General features: G+C 38.0%; 1 protein-coding gene across 1 annotated transcript in view; it reads left to right on the top strand.

Annotated features, from left to right (window-relative positions):
- Positions 1–5,233, top strand: part of BTBD8 (BTB domain containing 8) — a 107,918-nt gene extending 102,685 nt beyond the window's left edge. The window contains exons 17-18 of the mRNA XM_026456521.1: positions 757–3,087; positions 4,368–5,233. Of these exons, the coding sequence (XP_026312306.1) occupies positions 757–3,087; positions 4,368–4,837 (2,801 nt within the window). The 3' untranslated portion in view covers positions 4,838–5,233. The remainder of the gene's footprint in view (positions 1–756; positions 3,088–4,367) is intronic.
- Positions 5,234–17,171: the final 11,938 nt, after the last annotated feature.

Here is a 17,171-nt window from a genome sequence, read left to right as displayed (position 1 = left end):
CTGAAAATCAATTAAAAATAAGGCAGAGAAAATATTTTCATATCCTAGTAATAGCTAAATATTAAACATTTAAAAATATTTGATAATTCTGTTTGACAGATTTGAATGTCCAAAATATCATCTCTAAGACTTTCACCAGTGTAAACAAATGGATTCCCCAAATTAATCCCCTTCTTTCCAGTCAGCAGTTCTAGTTTCCACTGGAGATCTAAGTTGTTAACCCTAATGAGCTACAGTAGTAATAATCTGGTTATGACAAGTAAATTGGTTTTATTCATGTTTGAAGAAAACAGCTGCAACAATTTTAACAGTTCTATTTATTTTATATTTAGCTTGATTCTCCTTTTCAACTATGTAGAACACACTATTTTTTTTTCTCCAGAAACTTCAAAGGGAAGACCTTTCTTGCTCCTTTGATAAAAGAAAATCCAATTTTTTTACCCTCATATATTTTTGCAAATCCAGTTTTGGCATAAAAATCAAGTCTCTTTATTTGAGGAAGAGAGATCCTATTTTAGTAATTTTTACTGGGACCCTGGAGTAGTCCCTCTATATTTCTAATTGAGATTTTTTTTCTTTGTTTTATCATGTAACTGATTCCTAATCTGTGCTTGTCCATTTGATCATAGATATGTTACCTTTCCATTGTGGTCTTGATTTTATTTTTTCTGAAGTAATTTTAAAACAAATATTAAATTTTACTCACAAATTGGAGGTGATAATACATTTCTGAATATACCCTCTTACTTTTCTTAGGATCCCAAGGAGAGTCACCAAACTCAGTAAAATCTTCAGTCTCTTCAAGGCAGTCTGATGAAAATGTGGCAAAGTTGGACCATAATACAACTACAGAGAAACAAGCACCTAAGAGAAAAATCGTCAAGCAAGTACACACAGCTTTGCCTAAAGTTAATGCAAAAATAGTGGCAATGCCTAAAAATCTAAATCAGTCAAAGAAAGGTGAAACTTTGAATAATAAAGATTCAAAACAGAAAATGCTTCCTGGACAGGTTATATCAAAAACTCATCCTTCCTCCCAAAGACCTTTAAAAAGTGAAACTTCTATTGTCCAAAAAAGTATGTTTCATGATGTGCGTGAAAATAACAACAAGGACAGTGTTTCTGAGCAGAAGCCTCACAAACCTCTCATTAATCTTGCGTCTGAAATCAGTGATGCAGAAGCACTCCAGTCATCCTGCAGGCTTGACCTACAAAAGCCATTACATGATCAAGAAAAAGAAAAGTTGGCGTTAGAATGTCAAAATATTTCAAAGCTGGATAAATCATTAAAACACAAACTGGAATCCAAACAGATTTGTTTAGATAAAAATGAAACAAAATTTCCCAATCACAAAGAAATAGATCATTGCAATGCAGCTAACATATGTTGTCATTCTGATGGGAGTGATAATGTAAATTCAAAATTTTACAGCACCACAGCCCTAAAATACATGGTTCCAAATTCAAATGAAAATTCCTTGAACTCTAATCCAGTTTGTGATTTAGACTCAACAAGTGCAGGGCAAATCCATTTGATATCAGATAGGGAGAACCAAGTAGGGAGAAAAGATACAAACAAACAATCAAGTATTAAATGTGTGGAAGATGTTTCACTGTGTATTCCTGAAAGGGCAAATGGTACCTTAAATTCTGCTCAAGAAGACAAAAAATTGAAAGTTCCTTTGGAAGGACTGACAATTTCTAGTAAGTTGTCTGATGCCTCTGCTATGGATGAAGACAAACATGCTACAGCAGACTCAGATGTTTCCTCCAAGTGTTTTTCAGGACAGCTATCAGAAAAAAATTCTCCTAAAAATATGGAAACATCAGAATCTCCAGAGAGCCGTGAAACTCCAGAAACTCCATTTGTGGGTCACTGGAATTTGAGTACTGGTGTTCTGCATCAGAGAGAGAGTCCTGAATCTGACACTGGCAGTGCTACCACATCCTCCGATGACATAAAGCCCAGATCTGAAGACTATGATGCCGGAGGGTCTCAGGATGATGATGGGTCAAATGACAGAGGTATCTCTAAATGTGGCACTATGCTGTGCCATGATTTTCTTGGAAGAAGTAGCAGTGATACCAGTACTCCTGAAGAATTAAAAATTTATGATAGTAATTTAAGAATTGAAGTAAAAATGAAAAAGCAAAGTAGTAATGATCTTTTCCAAGTTAATTCAACAAGTGATGATGAAATCCCTAGGAAAAGGCCAGAAATTTGGTCTCGATCTGCAATAGTTCACCCTAGGGAAAAAGAAAATATTCCACGAGGCAGTGTCCAGTTTGCTCAGGAAATAGACCAAGTATCTTCTTCAGCAGATGAAACAGAGGATGAAAGATCTGAAGCTGAAAATGTTGCAGAAAATTTCTCTGTATCTAACCCAGCTCCTCAGCAGTTTCAGGGAATAATTAATTTAGCTTTTGAAGATGCAACTGAAAATGAAAGTCGTGAATTTTCTGCAAATAAAAAGTTTAAAAGGTCAGTTTTACTTTCAGTTGATGAATGTGAAGAGCTGGGATCAGATGAAGGAGAAGTCCATACTCCCTTTCAGCCTTCTCTAGATTCTTTTTCACCTTCTGATGTTTTTGATGGCATTTCTCATGAACATCATGGAAGGACCTGCTATTCCAGATTCTCACGAGAAAGTGAAGATAATATTTTAGAATGTAAACAAAATAAAGGCAATAGTGTATGTAAAAATGAAAGCACTCTCTTGGATCTTAGTAGCATTGACTCTTCAAGAAAAAATAAACAGAGTGTTTCAGCCACAGAAAAAAAGAACACAATAGATGTCCTATCCAGTAGAGGCAGACAGCTTCTTCCAGAAGATAAAAAAGTAAACAATGGAAGCAATGTAGATAATGACATTCAGCAACACAGCAAATTCTTGGATAGTGATGTAAAATCTCAAGAAAGACCGTGTCACTTGGAGCTTCATCAAAGAGAACCCAATTCTGACATACCAAAGAACAGCTCTACAAAATCTCTAGACTCCTTTCGGAGTCAAGTTCTGCCTCAGGAAGGTCCAGTGAAAGAGAGCCATTCTGCCACTACTGAAAAAGCTAATATTGCTTTATCTGCAGGTAATGTACAGAAATAGAAATGCTAAATGCATAAGAAAAGAAGTTTATAAAATTTTAAAGTTGTATGAAGCCCTTAATGTTATATTTTAGTCAGATAGAATAATTACTTAAGCAACAGATTAAAATTTTAAATGAAAAATTTCTTAATATGAAAATTAGCTAGTTACTCATTCTTTATTGTTCACTTAAAAATCCTAATGAAGAAGTAATATATAGTAAACATTTTGATTGTTATATAGAGCTAACCTACTAAGAGATTTTACATGAAAGAATAAAAGGAAAACCTTAGTTTGCTGCTATTTAGTTATTTATGTATAATTTAACACAATAATTCTTGACTAATAGAAATTTTATTATACATTGGATATGATTTATAGACTTGATAGTATATAAAAGGCCTGTGCAATAACTCTAGTAATATGTAACTAAAAGTACTGAACTATTTTGACAACTAGATTGATTTACAATTTATATACATTTTGCAGAGATTAAAATTTTCAGGATCTCTCTATTCTAAAATTTTCAAATAAAAAGATAAATTTCCTAAAAGAGATTATATTTAGAAGCAATGATAATATATGAAAAAAGCCCAGGCTTATTTCATATTGTTTAGATGATTTTCTGTCTAATTGTTTTGTGTTTTTTGTCTTCCTTATTATAGTAATTCAGACTAATGACCCACATTTAAAATATGCAATAGTGGCTAACTGAGTAGCTATTGTGTATTATAACTAAGAAAAATACTGATCAGTAGTTTCCTGTTCAGCAAAATCGGAAGAATAAGGAGGTCTTTGAAGTTGTACTTTTTTGTTTGTTTGTCTTTGCTGGCATCTTCCTTTGCATGTGCAATATACAAATAAGCCTTTAGGTGAAATGTATTTATCCCCCCCCTGCTTTTGCAACGGACTTACCCTAAGTCATCATCAAAACACTATGTCTTTTTTTTCTCTTTTTCTATTGTAGTGAATTAGATATATGTTCACATTCTATGTTTATGTTTAAATAATGTGTTTTCTGTATCACAGGTTTTCAAATTAAACTATGGAGAATTATTGTTAGTTGCCTATGTTGATTTTGCTTCTAAACGTTACCCTTGAATTTTTAACACAGAAAAATGCCTCAAAAATCTTGTCAATTTTGTATAGATGTTATTTTTCCCATTGTGTTGTTTTTTTTTTTTTTTTTGGACTATCACTGTTATATTGTGTTAATATTCTACAAAACTCTGAAGGGTAGCAACGTGCAATTTTTACATTGTGTAGTATTATGAATTATTTCAGGAGACATAGATGATTGTGACACACTGGCACTAACCTGCATGTATGACCATCGGCCTTCAAAAACCCTGTCTCCAATATATGAGATGGATGTAATAGAAGCATTTGAGCAGAAAGTGGAATCAGAAACACATGTTACAGATATGGATTTTGAAGATGACCAACATTTTGCAAAACAAGATTGGACACTACTAAAGCAACTGCTCTCTGAACAGGATTCAAACTTAGATGTTACAAATTCCGTTCCTGAAGACTTAAATTTAGCACAGTATCTAATCAATCAGACACTACTTTTAGCACGAGATAGCTCAAAACCTCAGGGTATAGCACATATTGACACTTTGAACAGATGGAGTGAACTAACATCTCCACTTGATGATTCCTCAGCGAGCATCACCATGGCTAGTTTTTCCTCTGAAGGTTGTTCGCCTCAAGGGGAGTGGACAATTCTGGAACTGGAAACTCAGCATTAAGTGTTAACATTTTGGAAAAATTTATGCCACTCCTTTATTTTTTGATGCCTATATTATATCCAAATGATAATTGCATTAGCCGGATATAAACTTTCCTTAATATTGAGTCTTTCCAATTTAATGAGGTAAACATAGTTTATTAATTAATATATCACATACAGAAAAATGTTTTTCTAAAGTTTTTGAGCATGTTTTCTATAATTATTAGAGAAATTAGAAGACTTGTAAGGAAACCCTTGCTTCAGTTTTCCTTTCGTAACTGATCATTTGTTCACTTGTTCATTATTCAAGAATTTAAAATGTGAATGCACAAGTAGATCAGTCCCTTTACTTTTTGCTCTGCATATGGTAACATAGTAATTTAACAATAAAAAACTTACTGTGCTTGTGTCCATTCATGTAGAGTTTTCTGTGAATAACATTCAAACTCACATTTAGGTGATTGAGGCTGATAGCTGAGTGTTGGGAAAAATCTTAGCTTTCCCAACAATTCAGGCCCAGGAAATTCTGAAGCAAGTACATCTCAAATTTCAACCACATCATTGCTAAAACAAGAGAAATGGAATTTCCTGTCTCTCTCTTTTGGGGATATATCCAGAGAAGAAAATCTGCCCTTGTTCAAAAGCATAAACTTCCTTTACAGGTAGTCACTCATTCTCCATTTTCGATTCCATGTTAGGGATACGTTGGAACTGCACCTGCAATAAGCCAGCACTAAATATAAACTTGAAAATGAGTATATGAGGCAACTGTGTTATAGAGTTTAAATTGTGTGTATGTGTATGTATGTGCACACACACACTCATGTTTGCTTTCTTGGTATGTCAGTATACGCCAATTCCTTATTTCCTCGGTCAGATTGTCTTTCAGTCTGTAATTCTGGTAGTAAGTCAAAGATAAAAACCTTTGCCACAAAATGCTTCCTGTTAGCGAGTACTTGGGTATTCTTGATACTGGAATTTTGATATTGCCTGTAGGATTATGGGATTTCACAAATAAGCCTCTCTCAAAGCTTTGTGACTCATAATTCTCTGAAATATGTCAGAAGTAAGGAAATAGTTTAGAATCCCTTTTCTAAATTAGTGAAGTCTTCAAAAAATAATATGATCTATAACTGTATTGAATACCAAGTCATTAGTGCACAGTTATTTGTTCTAATAACATAGTTATGTTAGGGTTAGCTGCTCACCTATTATACCATAAATTTACTATGCCTTTTTTAAAACTAGCCCTGTGAAGAGGAGCACTTGTTCAAGAAACAGTTACTAACTCATTCATTCAAAGTCAAGAAACAGGCTCTGGATTTAGGCACTTGGGTGTAAAGAAAGTAAGACTTGATTCCTCCCCTAAAAATAAGTAAGTTAAGTAAGTAAGTAAGTAAGTAAGTAAGTAAATAAATAAATAAATAAATAAATAAATAAAAAGTTTCTAGTAAGGGGACACGGGGGGAATAAGAGAAAGCTCAAAATATAGTATTACAAAAACTTTGTAACTTAGAGCTGGATGGGAATTTAGAGATTATTTCGTTTTATCTCTTCAAATTCCAAAGAAGGGCTCTGATGCCCAGCGGAATGAAGAGCTTGCCCAAGATCCCACAGCTAATTTGTGGGCTAGGATTCAATATCTGTAGCCCACAATACTACTACTTTGGTATTGTTTCTACCACACAACACACTTTATTTTTCTCACAAGCCTGAGATCAAATACACTTACAGGTAGTTTGCAGTACAGATAGTTTGCAGTGTAAAGAAGTATTATATGATAGAGTCAAAGACAGCACAAATTCCCAAGACACTGTTTTCTTTTTCTTCAAATGTGAAACTGTTTTAAGTGTTATTTTCAGTAAACTTCCTCAGAAGTTCACAAATTTATAATTGAAAATTTCTTTTCCCAGTTTTAAGGTCTTAAAATCTTCTTAAACTGCTAAACATTAAAATCTACTCAGTTTCACGTCACATCTACAAGTAGATAACTGACTAGGAAGGCATTTTGCTTATGTAGTAACCAACCAGAGAATTTCAGGACATACTGTGTTTTCATAGCATGCTCTTTGTGAACCACACAACATGTTAGATTCTATGCTAAGTGCTTTAAATATGCATTAACACATCTAATTCTATGAGATATGTCTTCTTATCTTTATTTTACACATGAGGAAACTAGTGTAGAATACTTACCCTGGATGAACTACCATTGTGGAAGAAACCAAAGGAGAAAATGACATACTATACTATTGTTTGTATGGGAGCCCAGAAGGACAGCTTGTCAGGAAGAGGTTAGAGAAAACTTTTTAGGGCAAGTAATAGTCTGTGACTGCTTCAGAATTTCTACAGCGGAGTTTTATTAGCTGCAGTCTAGTTGGAAGTTAAGCCAAGGGACTTGGCTTGAAGAAGCACTTGTATAGCAAATACTTTGCTTTTACTTAGATAGTATGCAGACAATAAAAATATAAATCTTTTTAAAGATGCTTTTTGTACATAATTTACATGAGATTGCAAAACTCCAATCATCCATACGAAATTTTTTTTATTTTGATTTGGGTTGCTTAGGGAGGAATGATGAGGTTTATGGAAAGGGTTTAAAGCCCCCGTTATACCATTTTTTGGTGAAACCAGGTAACATCTGATGCTGGCCCAAGGATGAGCAGGAATTTGGTGGCAGGGAAGTCTAGATAGGGCACTACATTAAGGAATAGTGACCAGGGTGGGTATTGAGTATAGGGAGGAAGAATAGTAGGAGATAGGGCTAAAGAGTTGAGCTGGTGGGCCGGGCGTGGTGGCTCACGCCTGTAATCCTAGCACTTTGGGAGGCCAAGGCAGGTGGATCACAAGGTCAGGAGATCGAGACCATCGTGGCTAACATGGTGAAACCCCATCTCTACTAAAAATATAAAAGATTAGCTGGGCATGGTGGCATGCGCTTGTAGTCCCAGCTACTTGGAAGGCTGAGGTAGGAGAATCGCTTGAGCCTGGGAGGCAGAGATTGCTGTGAGCCGAGATTTCGCCACTGCACTCCAGCCTGGCGACAGAGTGAGACTCTATCTCAAAAAAACAAAAAAGGAAAACAATAATAAAAAAAAACAGTAGAGCTAGTGCTGGGTTCCCAAAATTGTTATTATAAATGCAGTCTTCAAAGTGTTGAAGCCTTGGATTTGGTGGGTATTATGTCTCGTTTATATGCATTCATTTATTTAGTTTAACACAATGTATTTCCATGTTCTTGGGAAATAACCACCTACAACTCACAATGAGTAATGACCAAAATTGTTTTTTAAGTAGTTAGGTAACATAACCAGGTGTGTTTTAGAAAGATAACCGGCAGTAATGAAGATGATCAAGTATGGAGAAGTGCCCAAACCTGTCAGGATGCAATTATGATAGTTTTGTTGACCTTAGAAATAGGGAATTGAGAAGGATTTGGTAATAGAGACATTAGGTGAGTTGAGACTTATAGAACTTGGTGAATGATTACATGGTGTCAGAAGATGGAAAGGAAATTTTAAATCGTTGTCAGAGGCTGGACACGGTGGCTCACACCTGTAATCCCAGCACTTTGGGAGGCTAAGGCAGACTGATTGCTGTGAGCCCAGGAGTTCAAGACCAACCTGGGCAACATGACAAAACCCCATCTTTAAAAAAAATTTTTTTTAACTAGCTGGACATGGTAACACGCACCTATAGTCCTAGCTACTCAGGAGGCTGAGGCAGGAGGATCACTTGAGCCCAGCAGTTACAGACTGCAGTGAGCTGTGATTGCACCACTGCACTCCACCCTGAACGATAGAGTGAGACCCCGTCTCAAAGAAATAAATTGCTGTCAGAAATAACATTCATTCCACACATTGAGGGCCTACTATGTTCCCAAAACTTTGCTAGTGCTGGGAATGAAAAGATGAATGACATAGCCTTGAGCATCTCCATCTAATAAGGGAGATTGTTAAATAAAAATTGCAAAAATTGCAATGTTAAGTGTTATAATAAAGCTGAGTATAAGTGTAATTTGGAGTGCTTGGATGGGCTTCTTTGCTCTCTAAGGATTAGTAGGAATTCATAAAGCAAAAAGGCACACTCTTGGCAGAAAAAGTTCAAAGGCAGTGGGGAACTCTGTTGTTCTGTATGGCTAGAGAGAGAGAAGGAAATGGATGGGAAGGGCAGGGGAGGAAGTTGGACAGGCAAGTAGAATCCAGAGATTAACAGGATCAGGTTTGCATTTTAGATGACTCTGGTAGCAGGATGTAGGATGGAATGGAGCAGGGTGACAAGGCCAGGAGACTAATGAGTCGGTTGCAATAATAAAAGCTTGAATAGGGCAGTGGCAGTGGAGACAGAGGAGTGGACGTGTTTGAGGGATTTAAGAGGTGGAATTGAAACCTTTAGTGAGTCTTTGGATGTGGGAAATGAGAGATAGGAATCATTTTAAAAGACTCAGTTTTCTGACTAGGGTGCCTGGGTGGTTGATGATGTCATTAACCAAAAACAGGAGCAAGTGTAGGAGTGAAGATCAGTTTAATTTGGGACACACTGAGTTTTAGATGCCTGGGGGGACATTAAAGAGGCTGAGGACAAAATGCTGTGTAATAGTCAGAAAAGCATGAGACAGACACTGAACTGGTGCATTCAGAAGTAGAAGTAGGAGGCCAAGGTGAGGAGAGATTAATGTTTTGTTTTGTTTTGTCGAAACAGGGTCTCACTCTGTCCCCCAGGCTGGAGTGCAGTGGCACAATCATCACTGCAGCCTCAACCTCTCGGGCTCATGTGGTCCTCCCACCTCAGCCTCCTGAGTAGCTGGGCCTACAGACATGACAGGCTGATTTTTGTATTTTTTGTAGAGACAGGGTTTCACCATGTTGCCCAGGCTGGTCTCAAATTTGTGGGCTCAAGTGATCCTCCCACCTCAGCCTCTCAAAGTGGTAGGATTACAAAAGGTTTTTTTTTTTTTTCTTTTTTAAAAATTCAATGTTAGCAAGAGAATGATAAGTTTGGGAGCCTCATACAATGCTTTAGAAGTGTAAATTGCCTTTCTGATAAGCAACTAGGCGAGCTATATCAGGAATGTAGTTTTTTCTTTTTTTTTTTGAGATGGTCTTGCGTTGTTGCTCAGGCTTTGAGTGCAGTGGCATGATCATGGCTCACTACAGCCTCAACCTCCCTGGCTCAAGCAATCCTCCCACCTCAGCCTCCCAGGTAGCTGGGACTACAGGCATGCACCACTCCGCTCGGCTAATTTTTTATTTTTTATTTTTGTAGAGACAGGGTCTCCCTGTGTTGCCCAGGCCAGTCTCTGAACTCCTGGGCTCAAGCGATCCTCCTGCCTTGGCCACCCAAAGTGCTGGGATTACGGGCGTGAGCCACCATGCCAGGCCTGTAGCTTTGTATCTTTAAGCCCTTTCTCCTCTTGGGATCTACCATTAAGGAACAAGGCCTGTTTACCGCCATGCCACCCTGAACACATCCGATCTCTTGTGATCTTGAAAGAAATAAGGCCAGACATGGTGGCTCACACCTATAATCCCAGCCTCCCAAGTAGCTGGTACTATAAGGCGCCTACTGCTGCACTTAGCTTTATCTTTCAACTCATATTTTTAATGTCTTCTACAAGGCACAGAAAAATAAGTAGTTGTGTTCATTTTTAAGTAAATAGTAGTAAACAGTTTCAAATGCTGTTTGAGATGTTAATTAAGGCACACACTTAGACTAGTCCATTTGATTTGAAAATTAGGATTTTATTTGTGCTTTTTGTTAATTACTGGCTTTTAAAAGATCAGTAGTAGGGGCAGAAACTAGTGGGTTGAAGGGTGAACAGGAAATAAATAAGTAATACTTATTCTTTCAAGGAGCTTGACTGAAAAGGAGACAGTGGTAGTTTGAAGATACTGCTGTTTTTAAGATAAAAATGATTTCAGCACTTTGAAAATAAGCTGGAAATGATCAATGAATCAAGGATCATCAAGAAAAAGGCAAGAAGAGGTAAGACTAAGCACAAAGAGTATCAACTGATATGTGGCATTTCAAGGAACTTCAGGTGTTGAGTATAACTAAAGCACCAAATGCGTGTGGACAGCAGTGAAGATAAAGCTGGAAATGCGCCGGCAGACCAACACATGATGAGCCCTGTAGGCAGTGGACAAAGACTATGAGCAAGCCATTTAGGCAAACATCTGAAGAATTTAAAAATCAAACGCAAACACACAGGACTGTTTCATTAAGATCACTTGCATTCTAACAGGTTATGGTGAATGGAAAGCTGATGGTTCCTGGTGGGAAGAAAGATAATTTTGAATTTGGACATGTCACATTTGAGATGCAGTTGACACACCCAAGATACATAATATATTGTCTTTCAAAATTCAGAAACCTAATAAACCATGATCTTAGTATCCCCCACTCCATCTCCTGCTAGTTTTGGCGGGGGGTGGGGTACTTTATTTGGCTCGGTTTTGAGCTATTGCAAGGGGCCGTTTTGGAGTTCTGATTCTATATTCTTCTCCAGTTGTATTTATATACTTTTTATTTTGTTAATTCAAATATCAAGACTATTTTGAATCTGGCTTAGCTAGATATGAGAAGTGTACATTTCTATGTTAATATTGTACAAATTTTAGTGTTTAGTATTTGTGATTCACCTCTCATACAGTGGTTTCTTAATTACTTCCAAACTTAACCAATATTAGCATAAGAATTTTCTAATTTTGAGAATTTAAATTCCACTCTGATGCTGTATTTTTATTTTTATTTTTGAGACACGGACTTGATCTGTTGCCCAGGCTGGAGTGCAGTGGCACAATCACAGCTCACTGTAGTCTTTATCTCCTGGGCTCAAGAAATCCTCCCACCTTAGCCTCCCTGGGCTAGGACAGCAGGCATGCACCACCATGCCTGGCTTTTTTTTTTTTAGAGATGGGGTCTCACTTTGTTGCCCAGGCTAGTCTTGAATTGGGCTCAAGTAATCCTCATACCTTAGCCTCCCAGAGTGCTGGGATCACAGGTGTGACCCAGCCCTGCCCAGCCCCTGATGCTGTATTTTCATAACACCATCCCAATAAATCAAACATTGAATTTCCAAATCAGGAATATATTAGGAAAAACAATCTTTTTATTCAGAGACATAACATTTTTCCAGATGAGGGCTGTCATGAATATAAAGTGTACTGAAGTTTACCTCTTTTCTTTCAATTCCATGCTTAATTTTAGCCTGGCAAATGAGCTTAATTTAAAAAATGCAACTGAAATACACCTGCATTTAAACAATTACATGCTTAGGAAAAAAAATGTCTAATACTCCACAAAATTGTTCTTTTACATCCATGCAGCTCTGAAAAATATAACCTAGTCAACTGGAGAGATGAAATATATACATACATATATACGTGTGTGTATATACATGCACAATCTACTTTGTTAAATAATCAAGAGACCATTGGCCTGAGGTTGTCTCCGTAATTTGAGTTTCTACTTAAGGAACTGCAACTTAACTTAGTACATAACACACTGAAAACTAATTTAAGAGTATAATATACAACTGAGTCTCAGCCAATCCTAAACAACTGAGCTTCTGCTATCACAGGCTACCAACTGATCAGACCATGTCCAAATAAGGCAAACTCACAGCTGTAACCAATGAAGCTATTTCTGTACAATAGTACCTTGGTATTTCCAGGGGATTGATTCCAGAACCCCTACAGATACCAAAATCTTCAGATGTTCAAGGTCATTTTATAAAATGGTATATGGCCGGGCATGGTAGCTCATGCCTGTAATCCTAGCACTTTGGGAGACTGAGGCAAGCAGATCACTTGAGGTCAGGAGTTAAGACCAAAGGGGAGAGCTGCTTGATTCCCCTTGCAGGAGGCAGGATGTGCGAGAGGGGTGTGGCTTCCTTGAGAAAGTGGGAGCATGCAGATAGGCAGGTGCAGAGGTCGGGGCCAGTACTTTGGTCTCCAGCTCCACGGTAGTGTCTAGGGGTGGGTGCCTGCAACCCTAGTGTTACGAAGCTCTTTCAGTTTTGCATCTCTAGATGACTTGAGTGTTAATCAGCTCAGTGGACCCTCTGCCTTAGCACAAGGGCAGAGGGCCAGCGTGACAGCTTTCTGTATCCCGAGATCATGCCCAGTGTCCTGGAAGAATCGGATCACACTCGTGTTTGAAGGATGGATGCAAGGTTTTGTTGAGTGGTGGAGGCGGCTCTCAGCAAGATGGATGGGGAGCCAGAAAGAGAGATGGAGTGAGGAGGTGATCTCCTGAAGCCAGGCTGCCCAGCCGCCAGATTTTTCTTGGACCACCCCCATCTGAATTCCTTTTGACATCCAGACGTTCTCTTCTCTCTTTCTCCTCCACATTGTTCCACTCTCCGTCTGCTTGCCTCCTCGTCTCTCACTTGCTAATCTGCTCTGGAGTTTGAGGTTCAGGGGATTATATGGGGGACAGGATAAGGGCGTGGTGGGCCAAAAGGTGAAACAGGGTGCAAAAACAGAAATGCCTGTTCTTATTTAGGGCTGTGCAGGTATCTGGGCTTAAAGGTGGGGATTTTGCTGGGGAACCCCCCTCTTCTACCCAGTATTTCCCTGTCTCCTGTTCATATCAACAGCCTGGCCAACATGGCAAAATCCCATCTCTATTAAAAATACAAAAAAAATTAGCTGGGTGTGGTGGCAGGCACCTGTAGTCCCAGCTACTTAAGAGGCTGAGGCAGGAGAATCACTTGAACCTGGGAGGCAGAGGTTGCAGTGAGCCGAGATCCTGCCCCTGCACTCCAGCCTGGGCAACAAAGTGAGACTCCGTCTCAAAAAAAAAAAAAAAAGGCCAGGCATGGCAGCTCACACCTGTAATCCCAGCACTTTGGGAGGCTGAGGCAGGTGGATCACCTGAGGTCAGGAGTTTGAAACCAGGCTGGCCAACACAATGAAACCCCATCTCTATGAAAAATCCAAAAATTAGCCAGGCATGGTGGCATGTGCCTGTAATCCTAGCTACTTAGGAGACTGAGGCAGGAGAATCGCTTGAGCACAGGAGGCAGAGGTTGCAGTGAGCCGAGATCACACCACTGCACTCTAGCTTGGGCAGCAGAGTGAGCCTCCATAGCCACCCCCAACCAAAAAAAGAATAAATTTAACCAAGGAGGTAAAAGATATGTACACTGGAGACTATAAAACATTGGTGAAATAAATTGAAGACAAGTAAATGGAAAGATATTCTGTGTTTATGGATTCAAAAAATTAATACTGTTAAAATGTCCATTCTATCCAAGCCAATCAACAGATTCAATGTAATCCCTATGAAAATTCCAATGATATTTTTCACAGATATAGAAAAAAATTCTAAAAATTTTTAATAAAATATATATATATTTTGAGACAGAGTCTCCCTCTGCCACCTAGGCTGGAGTGCAGTGGTGTGATCTCAGCTCACTGCAACCTCCACCACCCTGGGTTCAAGCGATTCTCCTGCCTCAGCCTCCCAAGTAACTGGGACTACAGGCGGCCACCACCATACCTGGCTAATTTTTGTATTTTTAGTAAAGACGGGTTTTTGCCATGTTGCCCAGGCTGGTTTTGAACTCCTGAGCTCAGGCAATCCACCCGCCTTGGCCTCCCAAAGTACTGGGATTATAGGTGTGAGCCACCACACCCAGCCAGTTTTATTTTTTAATAAAAATAAATTTTTTATTTTAAAAACTAAAAAAAATAAAATGATGTAGTATTTGCATAACACCTATGCACAATCCTCCTACTTTAAATAATCTCTAGATTACTTATAATACCTAATACAATGTAAGTGCTATATAAATAGTTGTTAGACTGTATTTTTTACTTGTATAATAATATTCTTTATTGATATTCTTATTGGGTTTAAAAAAAATTTTTTTTGGTTGGACCTGGTGGCTCATGCCTGTAATCCCAGCACTTTGGGAGGCCGAGGCGGGAGGATCACTTGAGGTCAGGAGCTCAAGACCAGCCTGGTGAACATGGTAAAACCCTGTCTCTACTAAAAATACAAAACTTAGCCAGGCGTGGTGGCACGTGCCTATAATCCTAGCTGAGGGCGAGGCTGAGACAGGAGAATCACTTGAACCTGGGAGACGGAGGTTGCAGTGAGCCGAGACTGTGCTACTGCCCTCCAGCCTGGGTGACAGAGTGAGACAACATCTCAAAAAAAAAGACAAAACAAAATCGACAACAACAACAACAACAAAAATAATATATATATATATTTCATGGTTAGTTAAATCTCTGGATACAGAAGTCACAAATATAGAGGATATAGAGGGCCAACTGTACTTCCCATTTCTGTCTATAAATATTCACTGCCCAAGTTGCAGATTGGAGCTCTCTGAGCCATTTCTGCTTCTGAGTACTGCCCAATTCATGAGTCATTCTTTGCTCAAATAAACTGTGCTAAATTTAAATTGTCCAAAATTGTTCCTTTGACAACTTTTAAGAAAGTAAATAAAGTATCTTTCTACAGTTTTCTGATTTAGAGTAAATTGTAGAGAAAAATCAAGAAATTTAGAAAATTCTAAATTCAAGAAATCAGAAAATAACATCAAATGGAATCAAATAGAAGAAAAGAATTATTATAGAACTTAGTGGAACTTAATTAGAAATCAGAAAAAGTAGAACTGATAAATCTAAAAGCTGGTTCTTTTTTTTTTTTTTTTTGGTAGAGACAGAGGTGACCAGGCAGCTCTCAAATTCCTGACCTTAAGGGATCCTCCTGCCTTGGCCTCTCAGAGTACTGGGATTACAGGTATGAGCCATTGCACCCCGCCTAAGTGCTGATTCTTTTTTTTTTTTTTTTTTTTGAGAAAGAGTCTTGCTCTGTCACCCAGGCTGGAATGCAGTGGCACGATCTCAGCTCGCTGCAACCTCTGCCTCCCAGGTTCAAGTGATTCTCCTGCCTCAGCCTCCCCAGTAGCTGGGATTACAGGCACCCACCACCATACCCGGGTATTTTTTTTTTTTGTATTTTTAGTAGAGATGGAGTTTTGCCATGTTGGCCAGGCTGGTCTCCTGACCTCATGATCTGCCTGCCTTGGCCTCCCAAAGTGCTGGGATTACAGGCATGAGCCACCATGCCTGGCCAAGAGCTGATTCTTAAAACAATCCACACGCTAGCTTAATGGAGAGAAAAGCCTAAGTATACAATATTAGGACATATGGAAATTAAGGAAATAAGTATTTGGCACAGCTACATAAAAATATAGTTGAAAACCTGATTGAAATGGATGACTTCTAGGGAAATACAAAGTACCAAAATGGAGTAAAGAGAAAACTTACACAGATTATTAACCTTGGAAGAAACTGAGAAAGTGTTCAAGACCTAACCCTCAAAATAGTGCTAACTAGTGTCACTATTTAAGTCATTTTAGAATATGGAGAAAGAAGAAAAGCCAACAGATGCGATTTAAGAAGCTATCACAATATGATCAGCACAATCTGACTAAAGATAGCATAAAAGAGAAATTTGTAGAATAATATCAGTTATGTCAACAAATGCAAAATTCCTAAAAGATAAAGTGGCATATTAAAATAATAATACATGGCAATTTATTTAAGAAATGCAAGGTAATTTTATGGGAAAACTGCTCATATAATACACCCATATTAATAGATCAAACAAGAAAAATATCTCAATACATGACAAAATTGAATTTGAAACAACAAAATTAAAAGAGTACTATAAGAAAACAGGAGTGTATTTTAATATAATCTTTCAGTGAGAATGCACATGAAACCCAGAAAAACACATGAAACTCAAATCATAAAATAGAAGATTGAAATTTGGCTGTTTAAAATTTAGAACTAAGATATGACTAAAATATCATAAACAGAATGAAAAGACAAAAGATAAATTGAGAAATTTTTGCTTTTTAACAAAAATTAAAATGCATGTAGTTGAAAACAAATAAAAGATTTTAAACCAGACTCATAATTTAAAAAGCATTAGAAAAAGACCCATACAAGAAAAACTTTTAGGCATGGTGCAGTGGCTCACGCCTGTAATCCCAGCACTTTGAGAGGCCAAGGCAGGTGGAGTGCTTGATCCCAGGAGTTCAAGACCAGCCTGGGCAGCATGGCAAAACCCTGCCTTTATTAAAGGAAAAAAACAAAAACAAAAACAAAACCATTTTTGAAAATAAAAATAGATTCAATAAACAATAATAAATTTGGTAAGTGGGGATATTATAGGTAAATAAGTGAATATGTACTAGCCCTTTTTGTTTGAGACAGAGTCTCCCTACGTTGCCCAGCTGGAGCGCAGTGGCGCCATCTCAGCTCACTGCAAGCTCCGCCTCCCAGGTTCACGCCATTCTCCTGCCTCAGTCTCTCGAGTAGCTG

This window comes from Piliocolobus tephrosceles, chromosome 1, assembly GCF_002776525.5.
Source record: "Piliocolobus tephrosceles isolate RC106 chromosome 1, ASM277652v3, whole genome shotgun sequence".
Classification (NCBI taxonomy): Eukaryota; Metazoa; Chordata; class Mammalia; order Primates; family Cercopithecidae; genus Piliocolobus; species Piliocolobus tephrosceles.
This window is presented reverse-complemented; position numbering and strand designations above follow the sequence as displayed.